Raw genomic sequence first — 22,897 nt, 5'->3', positions numbered from 1 at the left:
GCTGTATCTCTAAACTAAACTAAACAAAAAGTAGGCCACTCAATCCTCTCCCACCATCCAATAAGACCACGGCTAATCTATGCTGGGTCTCAACTCCTCTTCTGTGCCAGTTCCCAATGGCCCTCATTTCCTAGAGCTTTCAATTATTTATCTATCTCCACCTTCAGTATATCTAATGGTACGGCCTTCACCACCCTCATGTGCAGAGAATTCCAGGTATTCACTACCTCTTGAGGGAAGAAATGATCATGCATCTGACAGCTCCACGACCTGCCCTTACTTTATAGAAATTTCTCTATCTTTTAGTTTTAGTTTAGAGATACAGCGTGGAAACAGGTCCTTCGGCCCACCGAGCCACTCCGACTAGAGCAATCCCTGCATAATAACACTACCCTCCACACACTTTGGACAATTTTACATTTATACCGTCAATTATCCTACAAACCTGTAGGTCTTTGGAGTGTGGGAGGAATAGGAGGAAACCCGTGCAGGTCAAGGGGAGAACGTATAAACTCCGCACAGAAAAGCACCCATAGTCAGGATCGAACCCGGGTCTCTGGCTCTGTAAGGCAATAGCTCTACAACTGTGCCACTGTGCCGCCCAAAGAGAGTGTTCTTGACTCTCTCACCTCTTTTATTTCATTCAGTGATTTAATATGTACTTGTCTGGACAGGTGCTTTAGCCACTTAATGTTCTACCAATCTTCCTAGTACCTCCCTATATTTTTATTCCACCCAAAACGTATCCCATCCTTCATCATCCCTACTGTATGGCTTATGGAAACATTGGTTATTTTGCTGCACATTTGCTCCTGAGTGGCACATTTCACAGGGAAACTTAGAGCAGATATGGAAAACTTACAATGGAAGATTGTCATTTTTAAGAGAAATTTAAAGGGAGAGTAAGGGTGACACATAATCCTGTTTTAACATGATTAAAATACAATAAAGCCACTTCTAACGCCCGACTTGATTCACAGCGAGTTGAAACAGACATCGAGCATCACATTGATACACTGATCATACATGCAGCATGTTCCGTGATCTGTTCTTACCTGTACAGCTAACGTTATCTTGGGCTAAAACCTTTCCCCCCAGGCACAGACACAGTATCTTCTTGGACTCTTTCTCCCGAATGCAGTTGTCTGACTCACAATGACTGCAGTTGATATGGATCCGAATTTCTGCCTCTCCGTGACTTTCCATTGCTGCAACCACAGAAGAATAATGTTAATCACGGCTGTTGGCAGGAAATGACATTGAAGGAAGAAGCTCTGTAGATTTCATCCAGTGGTAAAGAATCTCAGACAGAGCAATGGGTTTTGCCAAATACTTGTAGTCAGCTCAGTGACACAGCTGGAAGAACCACTGCTTCACAGCACCAGAGACTCTGGTTCAATCCTAACTTCACGTGGAGTTTGTACGTTCTCTCCTGTGACCATGTGGGTTTCCTTCAAGTGCTTTGGTTTCCCCCCCACATCTGTCACCGGGAGAATGTGCAAACTCCACACAGACTGCATCTGAGGTTGGGATCGAACCTGGGCCTCTGACGTGGGAGGCAGCAGCTTTAACAGTTGCACCACTGGTGCTCCAGTTTCATCCCACAAAACATAGGTGTGCGGGTTGATAGCTTCATAGGCAACTGTAAATTACACCTTGTTGGTTGGAGGTTCATGCAGGAGTAAATGGACACGAGAGAGAGAATAGGATAGACCACAAATAAGTGGGATTGAATGGATTGGTCTCAGACCAGCATAGACTTGATGGACCAAAAAGTGGTAAGTAAATATGAAATAATTTGCTATCTCCCTTTTAGAGCAGAAAGCTATGCACATTGTCTATCATAAAGTTATTTTTCATGCAAACTGGAAATCACTCACCTGGGAGGTCCAAGAAAGAAAATATCCTTAAAATTAGAAGCATTCTATTTAGGTGAAGAGTTTGGTAATGTACAAATCTGTACATTAAAATTAATTTTAAATCAGTGATCAAGACCTTTGATGTAAAGAAGTTGGCAGGTCAGGACAGTTATATCAATGATGCACCATTAACTCATCAGACAGCAACTCAGGCTGAAAGCATTGGGTATCCCAGCCCTGTCCCTCGGGAATTCAACCATTGTGCTTGGACTTTTCCCTGGTCACTGGAGACAGATTCGTGATCATTTCTCAAGTCGAACCCTTGCACACAGGTGCTGAGCCAAAGCAAAATAAGTTGGAACTATTTTTCAAGGAGCGTCAAAGTTTATTGAAAGGTAAGCCCTTCACGTCAATAGGGAAACAAAACACAGATCAGCAACTTGACCTTTCACTTTACTCTTTACTCTTCAGCACGTTGTTCACAGAGCGCAGAAGATCATTGGGACACCGCTACCAGACTTGGAGGGCATCTACCACACACGGTGCCTCAGGAAGGCAGTCAGCATCCATAAAGACTCCTCACACCCTTGTGATGGACTGTTCGAACTACTTCCCTCCGGCAGACGTTACAAGGCCTTTTACGCCCGAATCTCCAGACTCAGGAACAGTTTCATTCCCAGAGCTATAGCGGCTCTGAACCGGCCCTGCTGAGTGCCCCCCATCCCCCCTGGACTGTCTCCCTCAGATGGTCACGTCGCACAGACACATCTGCACTTTAGTCTGTTTGAACTGTTTTGACTATTTTACTGTTCTTTTACAAATCATGTTCTCGGGGTATCCAAATCTACATTTTATTAGTTATTTATGTTATGACATCGGATGGAAGCTGCATACCAAATCTCGTTGCTCTTATGTGCAATGACAATAAAATATATTATTATTATTATTATTATTATTATTATTACCTGCTAATGGGTAGAGGTAAATCTCTCCAGCTTGGTTAACAAATGAAATTCCGTCTTGGCCGTCGGCAGTAATATGATCAGTTTTTGATGCATCCCCACCTGAAAGAGAGCACAGGAATCGAGAGCTTCAGGCTTGCTGTTTACACCCCTGTGTAGCCACACTTTAAATTAATAGGGACCGTTCATTGGGTTTTAGGCTGTGTGGCAGTTCACATCTCCAGGTTAGAATGTTGTGGGTCAGGCCCCACATTCAGAGATTTGAACTCATAATCTAGCTTCAGGGAATGTCACATTGTTGGAGGTCCCATCAGTTAAAGAAACATTACATTGAATTTTGAAGGAAAAAAATTAAGTTCCCTCTGATAGACACAAAATGCTGGAGTAATCCAACGGGACAGGCAGCATCTTTGGATAGAAGAAATGGCTGACGTTTCAGGTCGAGACCCTTCTTCAGACTTTGAAGAAGTCACCCATTCCTTCTCTCCAGAGATGCTGCCTGTCCTGCTAAGTTACTCCAGCATTTTGTGTCTATCTTCAGTGTAAACCAGGCATCTGCAGTTCCTTCCTACACAAGTTCCCTCTGATGCCTTGCTCAATATATTCTCTCAATCAGCATCACTGAATCATGAGACCAGTGGTTATCTCAGTGGCGTTTCTGGAAATCGCAGGGACCCTTTAATTCCACCATAACACCGGTCGTGCTTCAAAACTATTGAGATTATTTAACTGCACACAGCACGTAAAGGATATTTTGTGTTAACGAGGTTGTATGTGGATGATTTTGCCGATTTATCAGTTTCAGATTTTACTGAAGTTACCTAGTGCGTGTAAACGACACAGATGAAGGGTCAGATCCAGCAAAGCACAGAATTACTTGCAGGCAGACACACAGGGGATCTTCGACAACAACACTAAAGTTTCCTCACAGCTGGAGATCCATTCACAGCCTGCATCGGAGCAGCTGCTCAGAAGCAGAGACAGGAACTGGGCAAAGAAGTGCAGCGACCCATCATTTATTTATCGTAATGAGGGAGAAGGGTTCAATTATCTCAGCTGGAAGCAAGGAAGTCATTTAAATGGAAACATCCTTGAATTTTATGCTTGGTTATAACATTACTTACTAAACTTATCTTATTGCCTAGTTGTTTATAGCAAACAGTCAGATTTTTTTCTAAGGACAGCAAATTTCACCACAACTTATTCTATTTTGAGGTTCAGTGAAGTAGGCTGGTTTATGAAGCCATGTTGTATGTAAGGAAGTTAATTGGACCTTAACTGAACTTCATATCCAAACACTGCTACTGAAACCAAGATAAATGTAGATTCTTCCACATATTACTGGCACTGTGGCAACTGGTAACTGGGAAGAGGGAACTGGGAAAGCCAGTACAAAGTCAACCGTGGCAACTGTAAATAAATCATTGATACATCTCAGCAGGTAAACAAGTGAAATTTCATAAGATCATAAGTGATGGGAGAAGATTGAGGCCATTTGGCCCATCAAGTCTACTCTGCCATTTAATTATGGCTGATCTATCTCTCCCACCTAACCCCATTCTCCTGCCTTCTCCCTATAACCTCTCACACGTGAAATTAGAAAGACTGAAATGAAAGAGAGATGGAAAATATGACTTAATCCTAAATCTAAATCCTAAAGGGCCTGTCCCACCAGCACGTGACTCCATGCGGCAAGAGCGACCTAACGTGGTCGCTTGAGCCGTACGGCCTCGCGGGGCTGGTCCCACTTTGATCGCCGGAACCGTATGGAGTTGTGCGGAGCTGGTCCCGACATCGCGCCGGGCTCCGAAGAACTGACACTGTCCAAAAATTCCAAACATTAAGGCCGTACGAACCGCCTCGACGTACGCAGCGCCTTGTACACCGTACACAGCGTCTTGACGGCGTAAGCATAGCGCGAACTTCCCGCGGACTTCGCTCGAACTTCACGTCAACTCGTGCGGGATCACTCGACCTCCGCCCAGTCCCTGCTTCCGGTTTGGTCGCACTCGCCGCATGCAGTCACATGCTGGTGGGACAGGCCCTGTACGGGGATCACTCGACCTCCGCACGACCCCCGCGCGGCCCCCGCTTCCGGTTTGGTCACGCTTGCCGCATGCAGTCGCATGCTCATGGGACAGGTCCTTTAATCCCTAATGCAACTCCAGCACCTTATAGATTCATGACTGTGGTTGATAGGACTCACCGGTGTATCCACCTCCACCTCCTCCGGATGTACACGCACCACCACCTCCTCCAAATCCACCGTGCGTTGCCCACCCTAGCTTGTCCAGTGCCCGGGGGCATGCACTGCCCCCGCTGGCACCTTCCATGAGAGATTTCCCTGCCCAGCGAAACTTTGTGATATCATTCCAACCTCCACCTCCACCTGCAGGACAGAAGGTCAAAGCAAAGACGTTATTATCGGGGGGGGGTGGGGGGAAGCAGTACACCCTTTAATGCGGATCCACTGGATAACTATTGTCTTAATTATCTAACTCTTACACTTATTGTATCCTGATGTCATAAGTGATGGGAGCAGAATTAGGCCATTCGGCCCATCAAGTCTGCCATTCAATCATGGCCGATCTATCTCTCCCTCCTAACTCCATCCCCTGGCCTTCTCCCCATAACCCCTAACACTCGTACTAATCAAGAATTTATCTATCTCTGCCTTAAAAATATCCACTGATATGTGACTTGGAAACTAGCCATTGACAATGTCACTGGTCTACCTGGACCTGGAGCCCACAACCTGGCTAACTTGGAGTGGTACTCATTCTATGGAGTTGCTAGTATGTGATGCCATGTCCAAGATCAAGCATTACTCAGACCTGTGGCTCTCGGAATCATACTACATCTATAGCCGCAAACTGGCCATTCGGCCCAACTGATCTATGCTGGATCAGAAAAAAAACAGAAAACACTGAAATAACCCACCAAGTCAGGCAGCATAGGGGGAAAGAGAAATCGCCAACTATTTGGATCTGTGATTTTAATGTAATGGTAAAACAGGCTTTCCATCTAAGATGGTGTCGTCTGCTAACAGCACAATGTGTTAAACGTAAGCAGGCTGTCTTACGAAAAACAATTAGATGTTTGGGAAAATGCTTGGACTCAATTAGAAGAGCCCAGTATATTGTGGGACCACTAGTCGCACAGATAAGAAAGACTTTCGAAACTAGTTTGCTGCTTGATTTAATAAATGACCCTTGTATTTTAATTAAGAAGAACAGCTAGTTCTTAAAATATAACATAGTTACTTATGCTTTACGTATGCAGAATGCACGCTTTGACCGAGCTGATCTGAATGGAGAGAGAGGAGAACTTCATCTTTGGGGAGAGAGAGAGACAGAGAGACAGGGGGACACTTCACCTTGGATCGTAATGCCTGCTGGTGCCAGGACTGTTGAGTTCTGCAGACCAGCCTCTGATGTGCAGTAGGGCGTGAGATTTGTTGTTTTATTAATTATTTTTCCTGTATTTTGCATTAATAGTTTGGTTTAGAGTGTAGAGATACAGCATGGAGACAGGACCTTTGATCCACCAAGTCCATGCTGATCATCGATCACCCATTAACACAAGTTCTATGTTATCCCAATTTCTCAACCGGTCCCTACACATGAGGAGCAATTTACAGAAGCCAATTAACCTGCAAACACACTCCTCTTTGCGATGTGGGAGGAAACCAGAGCTCCTGATGGAAACCTACGCAGTCACAGGGAGAACATGCAAACTCCACACAGCACTCGAGGTCAGGATTGAACCTGGTATCTGGCATTGTGTGGTAGCAACTCTCTCAACTGTGCTACTGTGCCACCCTAATAAAGATAGTCGTTTGGAACCCAAAATGTTCTTTCTCCATTCATTGATCCAAATCTTTGAAACCTGCTTCTATTTTATAACAGTGACCCAACTGGTCTACGAAGGGTCGTTAAACAATTGGGTCATTGTTTCTCGTTTCAAAGATGCTGCCTGACCTGATGAATGTTTCTACAAAGCATTTTCTGCATTTGTTTCCGTTTTGTAGCATCTGCAACTTGCTTTTGATTTTCATGCCTACATTGGTGTTCATGTTCCTGGAGAGACTATGCACACTCCATTTCATCTCACCCTATCTAAAAACATCTTCTTCACTATTTCATATGCACATCGAGCTGTGCTTAAAAAGCATCAATGTCATTCCTCTTACCTACTCTGTGATAGCTAATTTTATATTGTAATCCCTCCCTGGGGAAAGGATTTTCTACTGAATGTACCCACCAGTAGTGTACCCCAGTGACAGACCCGTGCCCATCAGTACACAACCTCAGTGTTATACAGTGACAGAATTGCCCCTACCAGTACTGTATCCTGGTGTTATACAGTGAGAGACGCATCCCCACCATTACTGTACCCCCAATATTATACAGTGGCAGACCTGTCCCCATCTTTACACAAAAAAGTCAGTGTTCCAGTTTTGAAATTGTTACTGTCATGGACTTGCATTATCTGTGATCTTTTCAATCTGCTCACAAGTCAACATCCAAACACTGTTTGAACCCGAGAATAACCAACAAGACCCAATTAGTCACTACGAGACAGCAAAGTCTGACATTCCACACAGTACTGCTTTTGAAAGCCATGCCATAAAACCTGCGGCAGAGATTCCTTGAACAAGAGACCAGTTATAGTAACAGTGTTGTCTCTCATGATGCACTGTCGACAACTCTCGGCCTGTGCTGAAGCCTCTTACCTGCGGCCCCTACTTGCCCATTGAACCCAGGCACTGATGTATCGTTTTCATATTGTTCCAACACGAGGTCATCCGTCAAGGCATCCGGGTCCTCCAAGTACGCCTTCCCTCCCCCTCCTGCAGCAATGAGCAATGGCACTTGAACACCATCTTCCACCTGAAGAGACAAACAGAATCCGGCCATATAACCCGACTTTGAAAAAATGTTCCGATACTTGGCTTAATGTCAAAACTGATTAACCTTTTCATCTTGCTGCTACATTACTGTCCAAGATCGGACTTTTCAGAGATTTGGAAGTTGCAAGAAGGCGCTGTTACATGGTGATGCTCGGCATGCTGCTCCAGAAGAGGGCCCACTGTACACATGTATGGGTATAGATAGCATGTAGAATAAACATCTCTCTGTATCTTTGTACACATGACAATAAAAAAGTGTTTCACTGTCAGACCTGCTTCTCTTTTGGCCAAGGACATTCCCAAACAATGTCAGATTAATGATAACATAGAGTTGTATTGAAATAAAGGAAGACAGCGAGCAAGAGTATTGAGAAAAGCAGGTTAAATGATGACGGTTGTGGTTTGAGGAACCCAGCTGGTGCAAATTGCTGTTACATTTATAGTTTAACAGAAGTATTGACACATTAGAAGTATTTTATCAGGTGCAAAGTGCCTACTGGGATCTAATGATACAATGTGAAAATATCTTTCCTACTTTCACGTGGTCAAGTGAAAAACAGCAATGGAAGATGCAATCAAATCAGCTGAAGAAGGGACACCAAAAGATCAACAAAGATGAGAGTTCATAAGTGATAGGAGCAGGTTTAGGCCATTCGGCCCATCAAGTCCACTGCCATTCAATCATGGTTGATCTATCTCTCCCTCCTAACCCTATTCTCCTGCCTTCGCTCCATTACCCCTGACACCTGTATTAATCAAGAATCTATCTATCTCTGCCTTAAAAATATCCATTGACTTGGCCTCCACAGCAGTCTGTGGCAATGAATTCCACAGATTCACCACCCTCTGACTAAATATATTCCTCCTCATCTCCTTCCTAAAGGAACGTCCTTTAATTCTGAGGCTATGACCTTTGGTTCTAGACTCATGAACTTATGAAGATGATAGTTCCAAACATTACATAACTTCCCACTCATATATTCAGAAGGAGACCATGAGGTTTAACACTCCCTGTCTGATATACCCAATCGAAAGGGCAAAAGGCATCAGGGTATCTTTCACTCTCTTATAATGTGGAACCATTTTGTGGTAATTATGAACCCTCACTTAAATAACTTAATGTGTGTGCAAAACATCCAGTTGTCTATTTCAAGAGAGTTTGCATACCTTGAAAATGTGTGTTGCTCCACCACCTCCACCTCCACCTCCTGCCCACTCTAACATGGCTTTATTATTGTTGTAGTCATCTTCAATGATGGAAGATTCTCCCAAGCAGATCTTCTGAGTCATGGAGTCTTTCTAAAGAGAGAAGCAGAGATGGTGTTAACTTCCCCCATCTTGCTGGGACATGCTCAGCCATTATACCGACTGTAGCTTGTTCATCTAAATCATGCACTCAAGTGGAACCGGCAAGAGTATGAGGGAACACAAAGCAAAGGAGAAGCTGATAGATTACATAGTCGGCGTGGACTCGGAGGGCTCTCAAAAAAAAACTAAACCAAAGCTCTCTACACAAAGCTTTTCTCTTGTTTCTCTTATACTACTTATTATCAAAAATATATCAACCTCAGACCAAAGAATAACTCACGGAGCATCAATTGCACTGACGTGAGAATTTTATACCATTTTCTGAGGATGGAAACATTTTCCTAACTTCACGTGGAATAAAGTTATTAAACAATTTCAGACCTTGCTGTTTCTGCAGTAGTTCCGTTGCAAGGTCATCCATTTGTTATTTTGACGTGGTTTTACTCTCTCCACGGGCATTGTCTGATGTGGTGGATATTTCCAGTACACAATGCAGTGAATCTGTGGAATTCATTGTCACAGACGGCTATGGATGCCAAGTCATTGGCTATTTTTAAGGTGGAGATTGACTGGTACTTGAATGGTACAGGTGTCAAGGGTTATGGGGAGAAGGCAGGAGAATGGGATTGAGAGGCAAAGATAGGTCAGCCATGATGGAATGGCGGACAAGACTCAATGGGCCAAACTATGACGAACTTATGAGCTTATTTTCCTTTTGGTTTCAGATTTCAGTGGCCACGCTGACCAACATTTCAAAGCTATTACACCCCTTTTCCATCTTAATGCCTTCAATAGTCTGTTAACCAGGTGGCTCTGTGAACATTTGGATTACCTGGTTAAACCCGGCTTCACGCCATCAGAGATATTCCCGATGTCCAACTACACCCCCCCCCCCCTCTTTGCAACCACTCCCTCCCAGCTCCAGCAACCTGGGTTCAATCCCAACCTCTGGTGCTGTGTGTGGAGTTTGCATGTTCTTCTTGTGAAGCATGTGGGTTTCTTCTGGGTGCTTTGATTTCTTTCCTCATCCTTCAGACATGCTGATAGGTGAATGCTGCTGCAACCTGCCCCTAGTGTGCAGGTGAATCTGGGGACGTTGATGGGCATGTGAAAGAGTGTCAACAGTTCCTCCAGCTTCTCTGCTTTTGCTCCAGATTCCACTGTGCGCGTTTTTTTCTGTTTTCCATGGATTGTATTGAAAGTTGGTGCAAGATTACAGTGACCTGATGGTACTTCAATGATGCACATGAAGCCAGGTGCCCATATCATGGCACCTGGCTTCATTGCCGTCTGTGAGCCAAGCACCCATTTGCTTGCAACGTCTCTCTGATACACAGGACGGAGAAGCCAATCCACTTACCCCTGGGCACGCATCTTCCCCTTGCTGACCGACCAAGATGTAAAGAAAATCGTCCTTCTTCAGGTGAAAGATGGCGGAGATGAAGATTCCATGGGACCTCTTGTTGCTGTTCCGGGCTCCTTTGCCTCCAGCTGCCCCGTAAGCGGACACTCTGCGGAAGAGGGATTGGAGAACTGGGATCAAGGATGGGACTAACAGTCAAGGGATGCCGGGATAGGTATTTGGGATGAATATTAAGGGAGAATTGGGATCAGGAGACTGTGATGAACAGTGAGGAGCTGCTGAGAACCGGGTCCGGGACTAATAGTGAGGGATTGATGGGATCAGGGGGGAAGGGACAAAGCGTGAAATGCTACTGAAATCCAATTAGATTTTGATACGGAAGTAAACAGAGAAATGTGTAAGAAGGAACTGCAGATGCTGGTTTAAACTGAAGATAGACACAAAATGCTGGGGTAACTCAGCCGGGACAGGCAGCCTCTCTGGAGAGAAGGAATGGGTGAAGTTTTGGGTCGGGACCCTTCTTCAGATCTGGTCCAGGTCTGAAGAAGGGTCTTGACCTGGAATGTCACCCATTCCTTCTCTCCAGAGATGCTGCCTGTCCCGCTGAGTTACTCCAGCATTTTGTGTCTATGATCAGAGAAAGGTATTCGCTGGGATGAATACAAAGCCTAAACAATCTACTGGAGTTAGGATTCACTCACATCAGCGGTCACAGGCTTGGAGGTCTCCCTGCTCCTTGCCCCAGATCAGTTTAGCCTGATTCTCATTCAGTAACCCCACATCCCATTGCTGACATTAACAATGGTTTTGCTTACACATATTTGTTAGTTGCTGGGACCTGCCAGACCTGGATGCCCTTGAGAGGTCCTTCAGGTTCTATATTCACGGAAACGTTGGTGTGGCGGTAGGCGTTGGCGCACTGCACCTGGGTGGGGCCGTTAGGGCCACTTGCACCACACGACGTAAACAGCCAAGCCAAGTCAGAGTAGTCTGCAACGGAAAGAAGAGCGTTCTTAATGTGGCTGTAAAACTGCAGCAAGAAAGGATTTCATTGTAGATCGACACAAAATGCTGGAGTAACTCAGCGGGACAGGCAGCATCTCTGGAGAAAGGGAATAGGTGACGTTTTGGGTCGAGACCCTTCTTCAGACTGATCTTCAGACAGAAAGGTCTGGACCCGAAACATCACCCATTCCTTCTCTCCAGAGATGCTGCCTGTCCCACTGAGTTACTCCAGCGTTTTGTGTCAATCTGAGATTTAAACTAACATCTGCAGTTCTTTCCTACACTAAGGATTTAATTGTTCTGGTTCAGACCCAATGCATACGACAAATAAACACTCTCTCTTTCTCACGCTCTCTCATTATTTTTCTCACAGCCATCGGTAACCTTGTGCTTTTCCAGTCTGACAAAGCAAGTGCAACACAAAAAACAATGTCTGAAGAAGGGTCTCGACCCAAAATGTCATCCATTCCTTCTCTCCAAAGATGCTGCCCGACCCGCTGAGTTACTCCAGCGTTTTGTGTCTACCTACAAAAAACAAAATGCTGGAGGAAGTCAGTGCGTCAGGCAGCATCTGTGGAGGGAATGGGCAGACGATGTTTCAGATCGGGACCCCACTTCGATATATTTTGCTCAAGCTTCCAGCATCTGCAGTCTCTTGTGTCTTCAGAGCAAATACAACCCAGACTGTTTGTGAAATTCAATCAACGAGCAGTGTTGGATTAGAGTCATACAGCATGGAACCCAGGCTCTTTGGCCCAAATTGCCCATGCCAACCAAGATGCCCCATCTACCCACCTGCCTATGTCCCATGTCCCACCTGCCCACGTTTAGCCCATATCCCTCTAAAACTTTCTTGACTACGTACCAGTCCAATGTATCTTAAATGTTGTCATAGTAACTGCCTCAACAACTGCCAGTTTGTTTTATACACCCACCACACTGTGTGAAAATTTGCCCCTCAGATCTTTCACCTCCCACCATAAACCTATGGTTCTTGATTCCCCTTCTCCAGGTAAAAGACTGTGCAGCTACAATATCTATTCCCCTCATGCTCCTGCACTCCAAGGAATAGTCCTAACCTGACCAACCTCTCCTTGTACCTTAGCCTCTCATGTCCTGGCAACATAATCTTCCATGCACTCTTTCCAGCTTAACAACATCTTTCCTATATATCCTTACAATCCATCACTCACTATTCTTCACCCTTCTCATGGTGTCTGCCAACTGCCCTAATTGGGAAAATTCTCTGCTTTCAGCTCCATTCACCTCCATCCCCATCCTTTGGTACCCACTTGTCGGAGAGGTCACTTCAAGACACTACGCATTAGAATGTCAACTCATGTAACCATGTATTTGAAGCATTGTGAGCAATGCTGGGCACCATATCTGAGGAAGGATGTGCTGGTACTGGAGAGGGTCCACAGGAGATTTACAAGAATTATTCCAGGAATGCGTGGGTTAACGTATCCAAACCTTTACATATACCACATTTCATATGAATCATCTGTAGTCACATTCAGATGGAAGTTTCTAACAAAGATTTCCCTTGCAGATACAAACAGGAAATATAGAGTAACAATCCCTATTTATGCACCACATTTCCAATGCAATAGATGTTCCCAAAGCATTGCACAGGACTGTACTTAGATTTTAAAAAGAGATGCATGATGAAAGAAGTCAATATTAGACAGATTAAGCAAAAACAAAAAATGTTGGAGATATTCAGCATGTCAAACAGCAGTTGTGGGGGAGGAAAAAGGGAGCGGGTGGTTTGGGGAGGGTTTAAGGGCCTGTTCCACTTGGGCGTCATTTGCGCGTAATTTACGCAACATCATTTACGTGTCATGTCGCACAACGCGTGCGTCGCGACGCGCAAGTGATGTGTGCATGGTGCGTATTACGCGCGCTTGGTACGTGGTGACGTAGATAGTGACCCCAGGATTTTGGAATGTTCAAAATCTATGCGCGCCATCTGCGTGACGCGCAAATGATGCCCAAGTGGGACAGGCCCTTTAGTGACAGGTTACTTAAAATTGGAGAATTCAAAGGTCACACAGTTGAGTTGTAAGCTACCCGTGGAATATGAGGTGGTGTTCCTTCAGTTTGCATGTGGCCTCACTCTGGCAATGGAGGAAGCCCAGGACATGAAGAAATTGGGAATGGGAAGGGGAGTTAAAGTGGTTATCAACCGGGAGATCCGAGTGCAAGTGTTCAGTGAAGTGTTATGATACAGAGAGCAAGGTTTAGTGCAAACGTAAATGTTAATTTGATAAACCAGGTAATAATGACATAGGCATCCCATGTGGACCTGGTACGTTTTCTACGCAGCGTATATTACAGATAACGCGAGGGTTACAGAGGTGTGGCACACATAATGGTCTGGAACTTGTGCAATGAATAATAGTGTTCAAATAACGTCCAGCATCACTAATGTGATAACTGGCCAGCAACTCCCGCTGAAAACTGCCAGCCACTGCAAAACCCTCCAGCTCCATCATCAAGTTCACGAGAAAAGGCATCTTACTCTCACAGCCCCTCTAATGTTCACAAACTTGCTACTTATGTACGTTAATCACCAGTGAGATTCACCGCAGGAAGCTGCAGTGATTAGTATAAATGTTTTACATTGCATTTTTTTTTTCAATGTCATTACCTGATGGAACAGCCTCTGGCACTGGGTAGAGAAATGGCAGATCTTCAAGATGGTGCATTGACTCACCCTCCACTGTCATTGATTCTATCTCTGTGAAGGCAACAAAGCTCGATTTAGACAGAATAAGAGAGCAGTTTAAAGAACCGACTCACAGCTGCCACATGTTGGTAATGCATGGAGCTGATAACTACAGCTAAATATGTTGAACCTCTTTCACTCTGAAAGTGTATCACCCATGCGATAAACATACAGAGCAAAATAGCAGGGCACACAGCCCCTTAAACCCGTTCTATCTCTCAGATTCAATTAAATCATAGCTGTTCTAAGCCTAACTTCAGATTATTAAGCTCATTCCATTGATGTGGCTTCACGAAAAACTGAGACCAGTAAATGAGAGTTACTTTAATATTACAGGCAGTGGGTATGGTACCAATAGTTTGGAATGGCATGCGGCTGCATGCACTTTGTTGCTGGTTGCAATGTCTTGATGCTGTTGTTCTTACAATGAATTTACACCTAAGTAATTAGGTTTGACCTAAACACCACTTACATAGGGTTTTTTTCTCATCTCATGCCTCTTCTCACCTTTGTTTCTATGTTCATAAGTCATGGGAACAGAATTAGACCATTCAGCCCATCAAGCCCACTCTGCCATTCAACAATGGCTGATCTATCTTTCCCTCTCAACCCCATTATTCTGCCTATTCCCCATAACCTTTGACACCCTTACTCATCAAGAATCTGTCAATCTCTGCTTTAAAATTACCCAATGATTGGACTCCACAGCTGTCTGTGGCAATGAATTCCTCAGATAAACCACATTCTAAAGAAATTCCTCCTTTCAAAAGATACGTCCTTTTATTCTGAGGCTGTGCCCTCTCCCACTAGTGGAAACATCGTCTCCTCGTCCACTCAAACCAGGCCTTTACAAATCTCTTCAGCACAGATTTCTAATTCCTCCTCATAATATCTCTCTGGTTTCTCCTTAAAGACTTCTTTGCTGTTCACTTCATGCGACGGAATGCTCCACTTGTCTTGAATATGTGACATGGTTTTGGGGATACTCACTTATACATGTGCTCCCTAGGTCTCTTGATCTCAACAAGTACCAATACTTTCTCTCTGTCTACTTCATTGAACTCTTTCAGAATCTTAAAGACCTCTAATTGGGTGACATCATAAATGTGCATCGGTTAACTTTGGCTTTAGCCACTTACAGAAGGGTTTTCAATACCTTTGAGGGATATGATTGAAGAAAGACATAACTTAATAGCAATGGCATCTTGCCATTTTGCATCAAATTTAATATTGTGAAACCTCTCTACAATTAATTCAGAGGATATTCAAATCAAATTTATTAAGTCATGTAAGAAAATCGAAAAGCTTGTTTAATGTGCCAGGTACCCAAAAAGTATCCAGTGTATGCAAAAGGACAAAAAAGGTATAATGGTTTGGTTTCATTATCAGCAAGTGTACAGTGAAAAGATTTTTTTTTTTGCATGCTATCCAGACAAATCAGATAATACTATACAAGAATACAATCAAGCCAAACTCAAGTACAATAGTTTGAGCTAAGTGAAAGAAAGCTCGGGGCTTTGGTAGCTAAAGGTGTGGCTACATCTGGTAAGGCATTTAAACCTGTGGTACATGAGAGGGAAGCTTTAGAGGGCTTTGGGCAAGAGGAAGTTATGGAGACAGGAAGGAAACCATGTTTGATTTGAAAACTGGAATTTAAAAAATTGAAGGTAGACAAAAATGCTGGAGAAACTCAGCGGGTGAGGCAGCATCTGTGGAGTGAAGGAAATAGGCAACATTTCGGGCCGAAACCCAATTGAGGTGTTTTCAAGCTAGTATTGTCAGACAGGGAGCATAAAGCCAGTGGATGAAAGAGGGTGGGTGTAATCTAGACCAAGAGTTCAAGTTCAAGAGACATTTATTGTCACATGCACCAATTGGTACAGTGAGATTTGAATTACCATACAGCCATACGAATAAAAAGAACCAGAGGGTGCCTGTATGTTTACAGAGTGAAAGATGCAAGACAGGACTTAATTGTAGCCCCACATCTCTTCACAATAACTGTTAGCTGTGGCAACACAGAGGCACAGTGGAAGAGTTGCTGCCTTACAACGCCAGAGACCTGAGCTCGATCTTGACTACGGCTGCTGTCTGTACGGAGGTTATATGTTCTCTCTGTGACTGCGTGAGTTTTCTCCGGGTGCTCCAGTTTCCTCCTACATTCCAAAGACTCACAGTTTTGTATGTTAATTGGTTTCTGTAAATTGTCCGTAGAGTGTAGGATAGAACTAGTGGTCAGGGATCACTGGTCGACGTAGACTCGGTGAGCTGTAGGGCCTATGACCACACTGTATCTCTAAACTAAACTAAACTAAACTAAGACAGGTAGAGATTTCAGCAGGAGATAGGCTGAGTGGGAGGCAGAGTTTGGAGATGTTGTAGAGATGGAAGTAGAGCACAAGTATGGGACAGGAAGCAGCTCAAGTGAAAACGAAACATCTACCATGTCATGCGTCCTTACAATCAAATACATTTGGATAGGCTCACCCTTCATTCTTGTAAACTCCAAGGATTACAAATCCAAACCATCTAGACTTTATTGATTGGAAACCCCTCTCACCAGAATGTTAGTCTGGTGAACCTCCTATGGATGGCCTCCAATGTTGGTATGTCTTTTTTTGGCTAAGAGGACCAAAGTGGTGCACAGTAATCCATATCAACAGGAGCCGCACCAACAACCGGTACAATTACAACAAAGCCTCCCTAAATTGAGACTCCCCTCGCTTTACAATAAAGGTTGCCTCAGACTGTTGCCGGGAAGCGTGATGTTGCGGGGATGTGGGTTCTGACTGGGATTGAAGGCAATAGCTTTGGACTTCGACAAGCAGTTAGTTGGGGCCTGTGGAGGGGATTGACTGATAGAGATGAGATAAAACCCACTGTCATCTGCCTACTTCTAGAATCTAATACTGCATCTGCAGATAATGTGGCTGGTGATGAGAAAATAGGACAAGCACACATCTACTCATAAAGACCTTGCAAATTGTTCACTAATAAAGGCAAAGGAATGATCCTCACTCTTAGCAATATAATATTATTAATAATGACTCAAAGTATGGCTACACTGTCGGAAATGAAATGTATTCATTAATAGAGAATTTAGGGATTATTACTGATGTGGAATTATTTTATCGTTATGGATTTGCATGGTAAATACCGTAGTGTGGAGATGACATTCTTATTAACACTGGAGTTAATATTTCTGCCCTCACTGTGTGGATGATCTCCCAGCTATTAATGAAATCTATTTATTAGTTGTGTACCACATGATCTGTAATGTGAATTAGCTATCAATAAAGAGTTTGGGGAATGGGCTTCACCGTTGTTACTAATTGAAACTATGAATAAATACTATCTGAATTGTTCACAGTCTTGTAATGGAATCTAATTATTAATAGATATTTTCTAAAGCCCACAGTGTTATTAATGTTGTCTGTTTATTAATTTAGAATATGGGGTACATTAATAATGCCGAATTATTTAATCAGGGTGTGATGGCTTCCATCCCTATTGTAATAGAGGCTTTTCATTTGAATGATGCATACAGTGACTCTGAGAGACATAGAAACATAGAAAATATGTGCAGGTGTAGGCCATTCGGCCCTTCGAACCTGCACCGCCATTCAATATGATCATGGCTGATCATCCAACTCAGTATCCTGTACCTGCCTTCTCTCCATACCCCCTGATCCGTTTAGCCACAAGGGCCACGTCTAACTCCCTCTTAAATATAGCCAATGAACTGGCCTCAACTACCTTCTGTGGCAGAGAGTTCCAGAGATTCACCACTCTCTGTGTGAAAAATGTTCCAGAGATTCACCACTCTCTGTGTGGAACATGTTGTTCAATATCTGTTCATGGTGCTATTTTACTGATCTCTTTATTGTTATGTATATGTTCCTTGTAGGAAATAAGTGGGAGCATCAATAAGCTCCTTCCATGCTGCTGTCTGCATCCGATTGAATAAATAATTAGTGGTGTTGTCTCATGTTAAAGTAGTTTTCCAGGCAAGGATTCTCAAAGCCTCATTTACAAGGCTTTAAGCATCTTACATCTTGCATAAGGTTGCGGCAGGTCCAAGGTGCTTGCAGCCACTGTAGTTTGCACTGTGATTGTCAGGGTTATACAGTACAATGACAAGAAATGGAACAAGAAACTTATTGCAAGGGCCCTCCTGTTGTCCTGCTGCATAATTACCCAGCAATTTGTTGTCCAACCATTAGACAGCACCTTGCTAAAAGTCTAACCTGCATGCAGTAATAATGGCCAGTGCCTCTGAAGATGGCGTTTAAGAGGAATACCAAGCCGAGATGGAACCCCAATGCTCAAATAGTAAATATTCACTCCTGCAATATTCCTGCTGCTGTATTGCAATTAGTAGTGGTGGTGTTGGTGGGCGTAAGGAGCGGGAGATCAGAATAAGTGAGAAAGAGAATGCCAGAGAGAGAGGCAGGGACAGAGCGATGTGGACAGGAGGAGAGAGAGTCAGACTGACAGGTGCAGTATGTTAAAGGGAGAGATGTGGGCACTGAGTGATATGAAGCATTCAGTTCCAAACCATCAGTGTGCCACACTTAATCACTCCGCTAAACACTTCCCATGGAAAGTTAATAGCTGGGCGAGAGAGAAGACTGCCATCATTGCATCATTTCATTGTCATCTGCCATCAATTCACCTGAAGCTGGAGCCTAATTATGCCCTGCTGTTTGTTTCATTTCAAATCTACCAACGACATTTTTGCATGGAGACTCAAGGAACTGCAGGTGCTGGAATCTTGAGCAAAACACAAAGTGCTGGAGCAACTCAGCAGGTCAGGCAGCATCCATGGAGGGAATAGAAAAGTGATGTTTCGGATTGGTACCTTACATCAGACTCAAGTTTCACGACATGTCCTGACTTGAAATGTGGCCTGTCCATTCCCTCCACCGATGCTGCTTGGCCTGCTGAGTTGCTCCGGCACTTTGTGCTTGCTCGACGTTTCTGCAGGTATTGCTTGGTGGCCAAAGCATATCTGTCAGCACCTCCTGGCGTGTACACACTCACTGATCCTGCCATCACTTACCATCAGCATTAATCCCATCTGGTAAGTCAGTGTCCAACTGGCTGCTTGCAGGAAGGTCAGTCTGCCCGCTTGCTACAGATCCCTCGGCGGGGCCTGCCGCTGAAAGGCAATTTACACAACCGTGTAAGACTTTGGGGCAGCACCAAATCTTTCCACCCACCGAGCTTTGGCAACACTCAGTACTGTGTGTGGAAGACAGAGATGCTTTACGTGGTTTGGCCAACAGACACTCAGGGCACCGTCAAACAGAAAACTGGGAGTGACGTCATATGTTAGAGCACATACAGAATCAGGGCTCTTGTCCAATTGAAAGGGATCCATCCTGGGAACTGGATGATAGATTTTATCACCTTTATACTTGACTGCTGTTGACTTTAAAGTTGACTTGGACAAGCGTGTGAGCAAAGGAACCTAGGCTGTAATGTACTTTCCTCTCCCTTCCTAACCCTTGATGTTTCTCACAGCCTGCATGCCAGACTGAATTGCACCATTTACTTCACGTTTGCAACTTGATTTTCAGTGCTTTATTGCCCGCCCACTAAATTTGATGCTCCAATGATTAGATGATTGTGGGTTCAAGACCCACTTCAGAGTACGTAATCTAGTGAAAATTCAACAGGGTATTTATTATTTTATATGTTTTCAAGGGAGAGTTAGATTTAACTCTTAGGGTTAAAGGAATCAAGGGATATGGGGAAAAAGCAGGAACGGACTACTGATATTAGATGATCAGCCATGATCATATTGGATGGCAGTGCTGGCTCAAAAGGACGAATGGCCTACTCCTGCACCTATTTTTCTAATTTTCTTTCTATGTTTCTAATACTGACAGAATAATGAAAGGCATAGATGGAGTGGATGTGGAAAGGATGTTTCCACTGGTGGGAGCGTTTAGAACCAAAGATCATAGCCTCAGAATTAAAGGGCACTCTTTTAAAAAAGGAGGTGAGGAGGAACTTCTGTTGTCAGAGAGTAGTTAATCTGTGGAACTCATTGCTACAGAGGGCTGTGGAGGCCTATTCAGTGGATATTTTTAAGGCAGAGATAGACAAATTCTTGAATGGAAGGGTGTCAAGGGTTATGGGGAGAGGGCGGTTAAATGGGATTAAGTGGCAGAGAGCAGCCATGATTGAATGGCAGAGTAGACTCGATGGGCCCGAATGGCCTAATTCTACTCCTATAACGTGGTGAAATTCTTAAAATGCCATATTCTAGAACCATTCAGCCCATTGTGTCCCATCAACCCCTTCCCCCTTTCCTTATTACTCTGCAGTCTCGCAAATTGTTTCATGTCTTACATCCACATCAACTTCTCCAAACCATTAAACTAAGGGATAGAAGCATAGAAAAGAGGTGCAGGAGTAGGCCTTTCGGCCCTTCGAGCCAGCACCGCCATTTAATATGATCATGGGTGATCATCCAACATCATACCCCGTTCCTGCTCTTTCCCCATTTCCTTTGATTCCATTAGACCTAAGAGCTAAATCTAACTCTCTCTTGAAAACATCCAGTGCATTGGCCTCCACTGCCTTCTGCGGCAGAGAATTCCACAGATTCACAACTCTCTGGGTGAAAGAGTTTTTCCTCATCTCAGTCCTAAATGGCCTATGTCTTATTCTTAAACTGTGACCCCTGGTTCTGGACTCCCCCAACATCGGGAAAATGTTCCTGCATCTAGTCTGTCCAATCCCTTAAGAATTGTTTATGTTTCTCTAACATCCCCTCTCATCTTTCTAAATTCCAGTGAATATAAGCCCAGTAGATCCATTCTTTCATCAAATGTCTGTCCCGCCATACTAGGAATTAATCTCATGAACCAACACTGCACTCCCTCAATAGCAAGGATGTCCTTCCTCAAATTTGGAGACCAAAGCTGCGCACAATACTCCAGGTGCAGCCTCACCAGGGCCCTGTACAACTGCAGTAGGACCTCCTAAATTCAAACCCTCTCACAATGAAGGCCAACATGCCATTAGCTTTATTCACTGTCTGCTGTACCTGCATGCTTACTTTCAGTGACTGATGTACAAGCACACCCAGGTCTCGTTGCACCTTGCCTTTTCCTAATTTGGCACCGTTCAGATAATAATCTGTCTTCTTGTTCTTGCTACCAAAGTGGATAACCTCACATTTATCCACATTAAACTGCATCTGCCATGTATCTGCCCACTCACCCAACCTCCTTGTCACCCTGCAGCCTCATAGCATCCTCCTCACAGCTCACACTGCCACCCAGCTTTGTATCGTCCTCAAACTTGGAGATGTTATTTTTAATTTCCTCTTCTAAATTTTTAATATATATTGTAAATAGCTGGGGTCCCAGCATTGAGCTTTGCGGCACCCCACTAGTCACTGCCTGTCATTCTGAAAAGGACCCGTTAATTCCTGTTTGCCAACCAGTTCTCTATCCATGTCAATACATTAAATTCAGGATCCTCTTCTCTGAATTAACCCTGTCACTCTCCATCTTAGTGCAGAAGTCAACAATTTACAGAAGCACCCGGAGGAAACCCACAGTATGAATGTGCAAACTCCACACAGGGAGCACCAGGAATCATGTTTGAATCCAGGTCTCTGGAGTGTGAGACAGCAACACGGACCATGGTGCCACAACACCACTGTCTGCTGAGGGACCATTGCCCATTTGGATGTGATATATTAAGCTAAAGGTTTCATTTGCCCTTTTGAGCGGAAGCCGGTGTTTCTACGGCATAATTTCAAAGATGATCAAATGAGCTGTCCTGAATATTTTTTCCCAATAGTGTATGCCTCAATCAATAAAACTGATTATTTGTGAAAAGCGTGAAGAATTGTTCTACCCTGTCCTACAACAATTTGACTCCAGTAGTTCCTGCGTTGGAAACAAGTGAAATAACTTAAAATGTTGTCGAGTATTGTTGGACATTCTGAGATTCGCACTGATGTCCGTACTTCCATGAGTCTGGTATGAAGCAACTGGCGCTCCGTCTATCATTGAGCCATTTTTTTTTTAAAGCGTCTGAGAAAAGTTTCACGGCTCGGCTTGGGATTTCACCGTTATGCCCACAGCTTTCTTCATTCAAAGAGAGTGACAGCATGCCTTCTTCATCAAACATCCTCATTATATTGGTAAGATGCCTTGGTGAATGCCACTTCAACATATATTGGCTCACTGTCATCTCTCCAAGGGGTCCCCCCGCCAGCTTTCCCATGGAATAGTTTTGTACTCGTTGGCCCCACGTGACCGAGACAGAAAGCTGGCCTGAGTAACACTATTCAAGGAGCAGGAAGATTTTTACAACTCACTACTTGCGACTTTAATTAACAATCCAAAGTTGAATGCATTGACAGAGATTGGTTCTGCAATCTTACCCACCCCCCCCCCCCCTCCCCTTCCACAATCCACCAACACCCACTGCGATTCCTGAAAGCCTTCTTTAGCACGCCAACGTGGCACAACGCCAGGGCCATTTTCTTACCATGCTGCCATTCCCTCTTGGAGCCTCAAACAACTCGTACGTACCCAGCCTGGTTGCCAAGTTCAGATGTGTGTGAATTGGTGCTGGTGAGGTTGGAGGGGAGGGGAGACTTGAGCATTTAAGCCCATTGTTTGTGACCCCCCCGGCATAACCCCCCCCCCCCTCCCCCCCGCACCCAGAATTCAGTGTTGATTTACTTTTGCCAGGCGCATAAATTCATCACCTCAACCACGAGTC

At 44.2% G+C, this 22,897-nt stretch overlaps 1 protein-coding gene across 4 annotated transcripts in view; it reads right to left on the bottom strand.

Annotated features, from left to right (window-relative positions):
- ltk (leukocyte receptor tyrosine kinase) overlaps window positions 1-22,897 on the bottom strand; it is a 168,450-nt gene that overhangs the window by 60,278 nt on the left and 85,275 nt on the right. For 3 of the 4 annotated variants that reach the window (XM_033026776.1, XM_033026773.1, XM_033026777.1), the window contains exons 3-11: window positions 19,203-19,301; window positions 14,063-14,152; window positions 11,220-11,394; window positions 10,402-10,552; window positions 8,901-9,032; window positions 7,557-7,713; window positions 5,028-5,210; window positions 2,825-2,923; window positions 1,056-1,208 (exon numbers count right to left, since the gene is read on the bottom strand). In XM_033026776.1, the coding sequence (XP_032882667.1) occupies window positions 1,056-1,208; window positions 2,825-2,923; window positions 5,028-5,210; window positions 7,557-7,713; window positions 8,901-9,032; window positions 10,402-10,552; window positions 11,220-11,394; window positions 14,063-14,152; window positions 19,203-19,301 (1,239 nt within the window). The remainder of the gene's footprint in view (window positions 1-1,055; window positions 1,209-2,824; window positions 2,924-5,027; window positions 5,211-7,556; window positions 7,714-8,900; window positions 9,033-10,401; window positions 10,553-11,219; window positions 11,395-14,062; window positions 14,153-19,202; window positions 19,302-22,897) is intronic. The other variant, XM_033026778.1, reaches the window with a different exon arrangement.

Source organism: Amblyraja radiata, chromosome 9 (assembly GCF_010909765.2).
Source record: "Amblyraja radiata isolate CabotCenter1 chromosome 9, sAmbRad1.1.pri, whole genome shotgun sequence".
Taxonomy (NCBI): domain Eukaryota; kingdom Metazoa; phylum Chordata; class Chondrichthyes; order Rajiformes; family Rajidae; genus Amblyraja; species Amblyraja radiata.
Note: the sequence above shows the minus strand (reverse complement) of the source record. Positions and strands in the feature narration are given on the sequence as shown.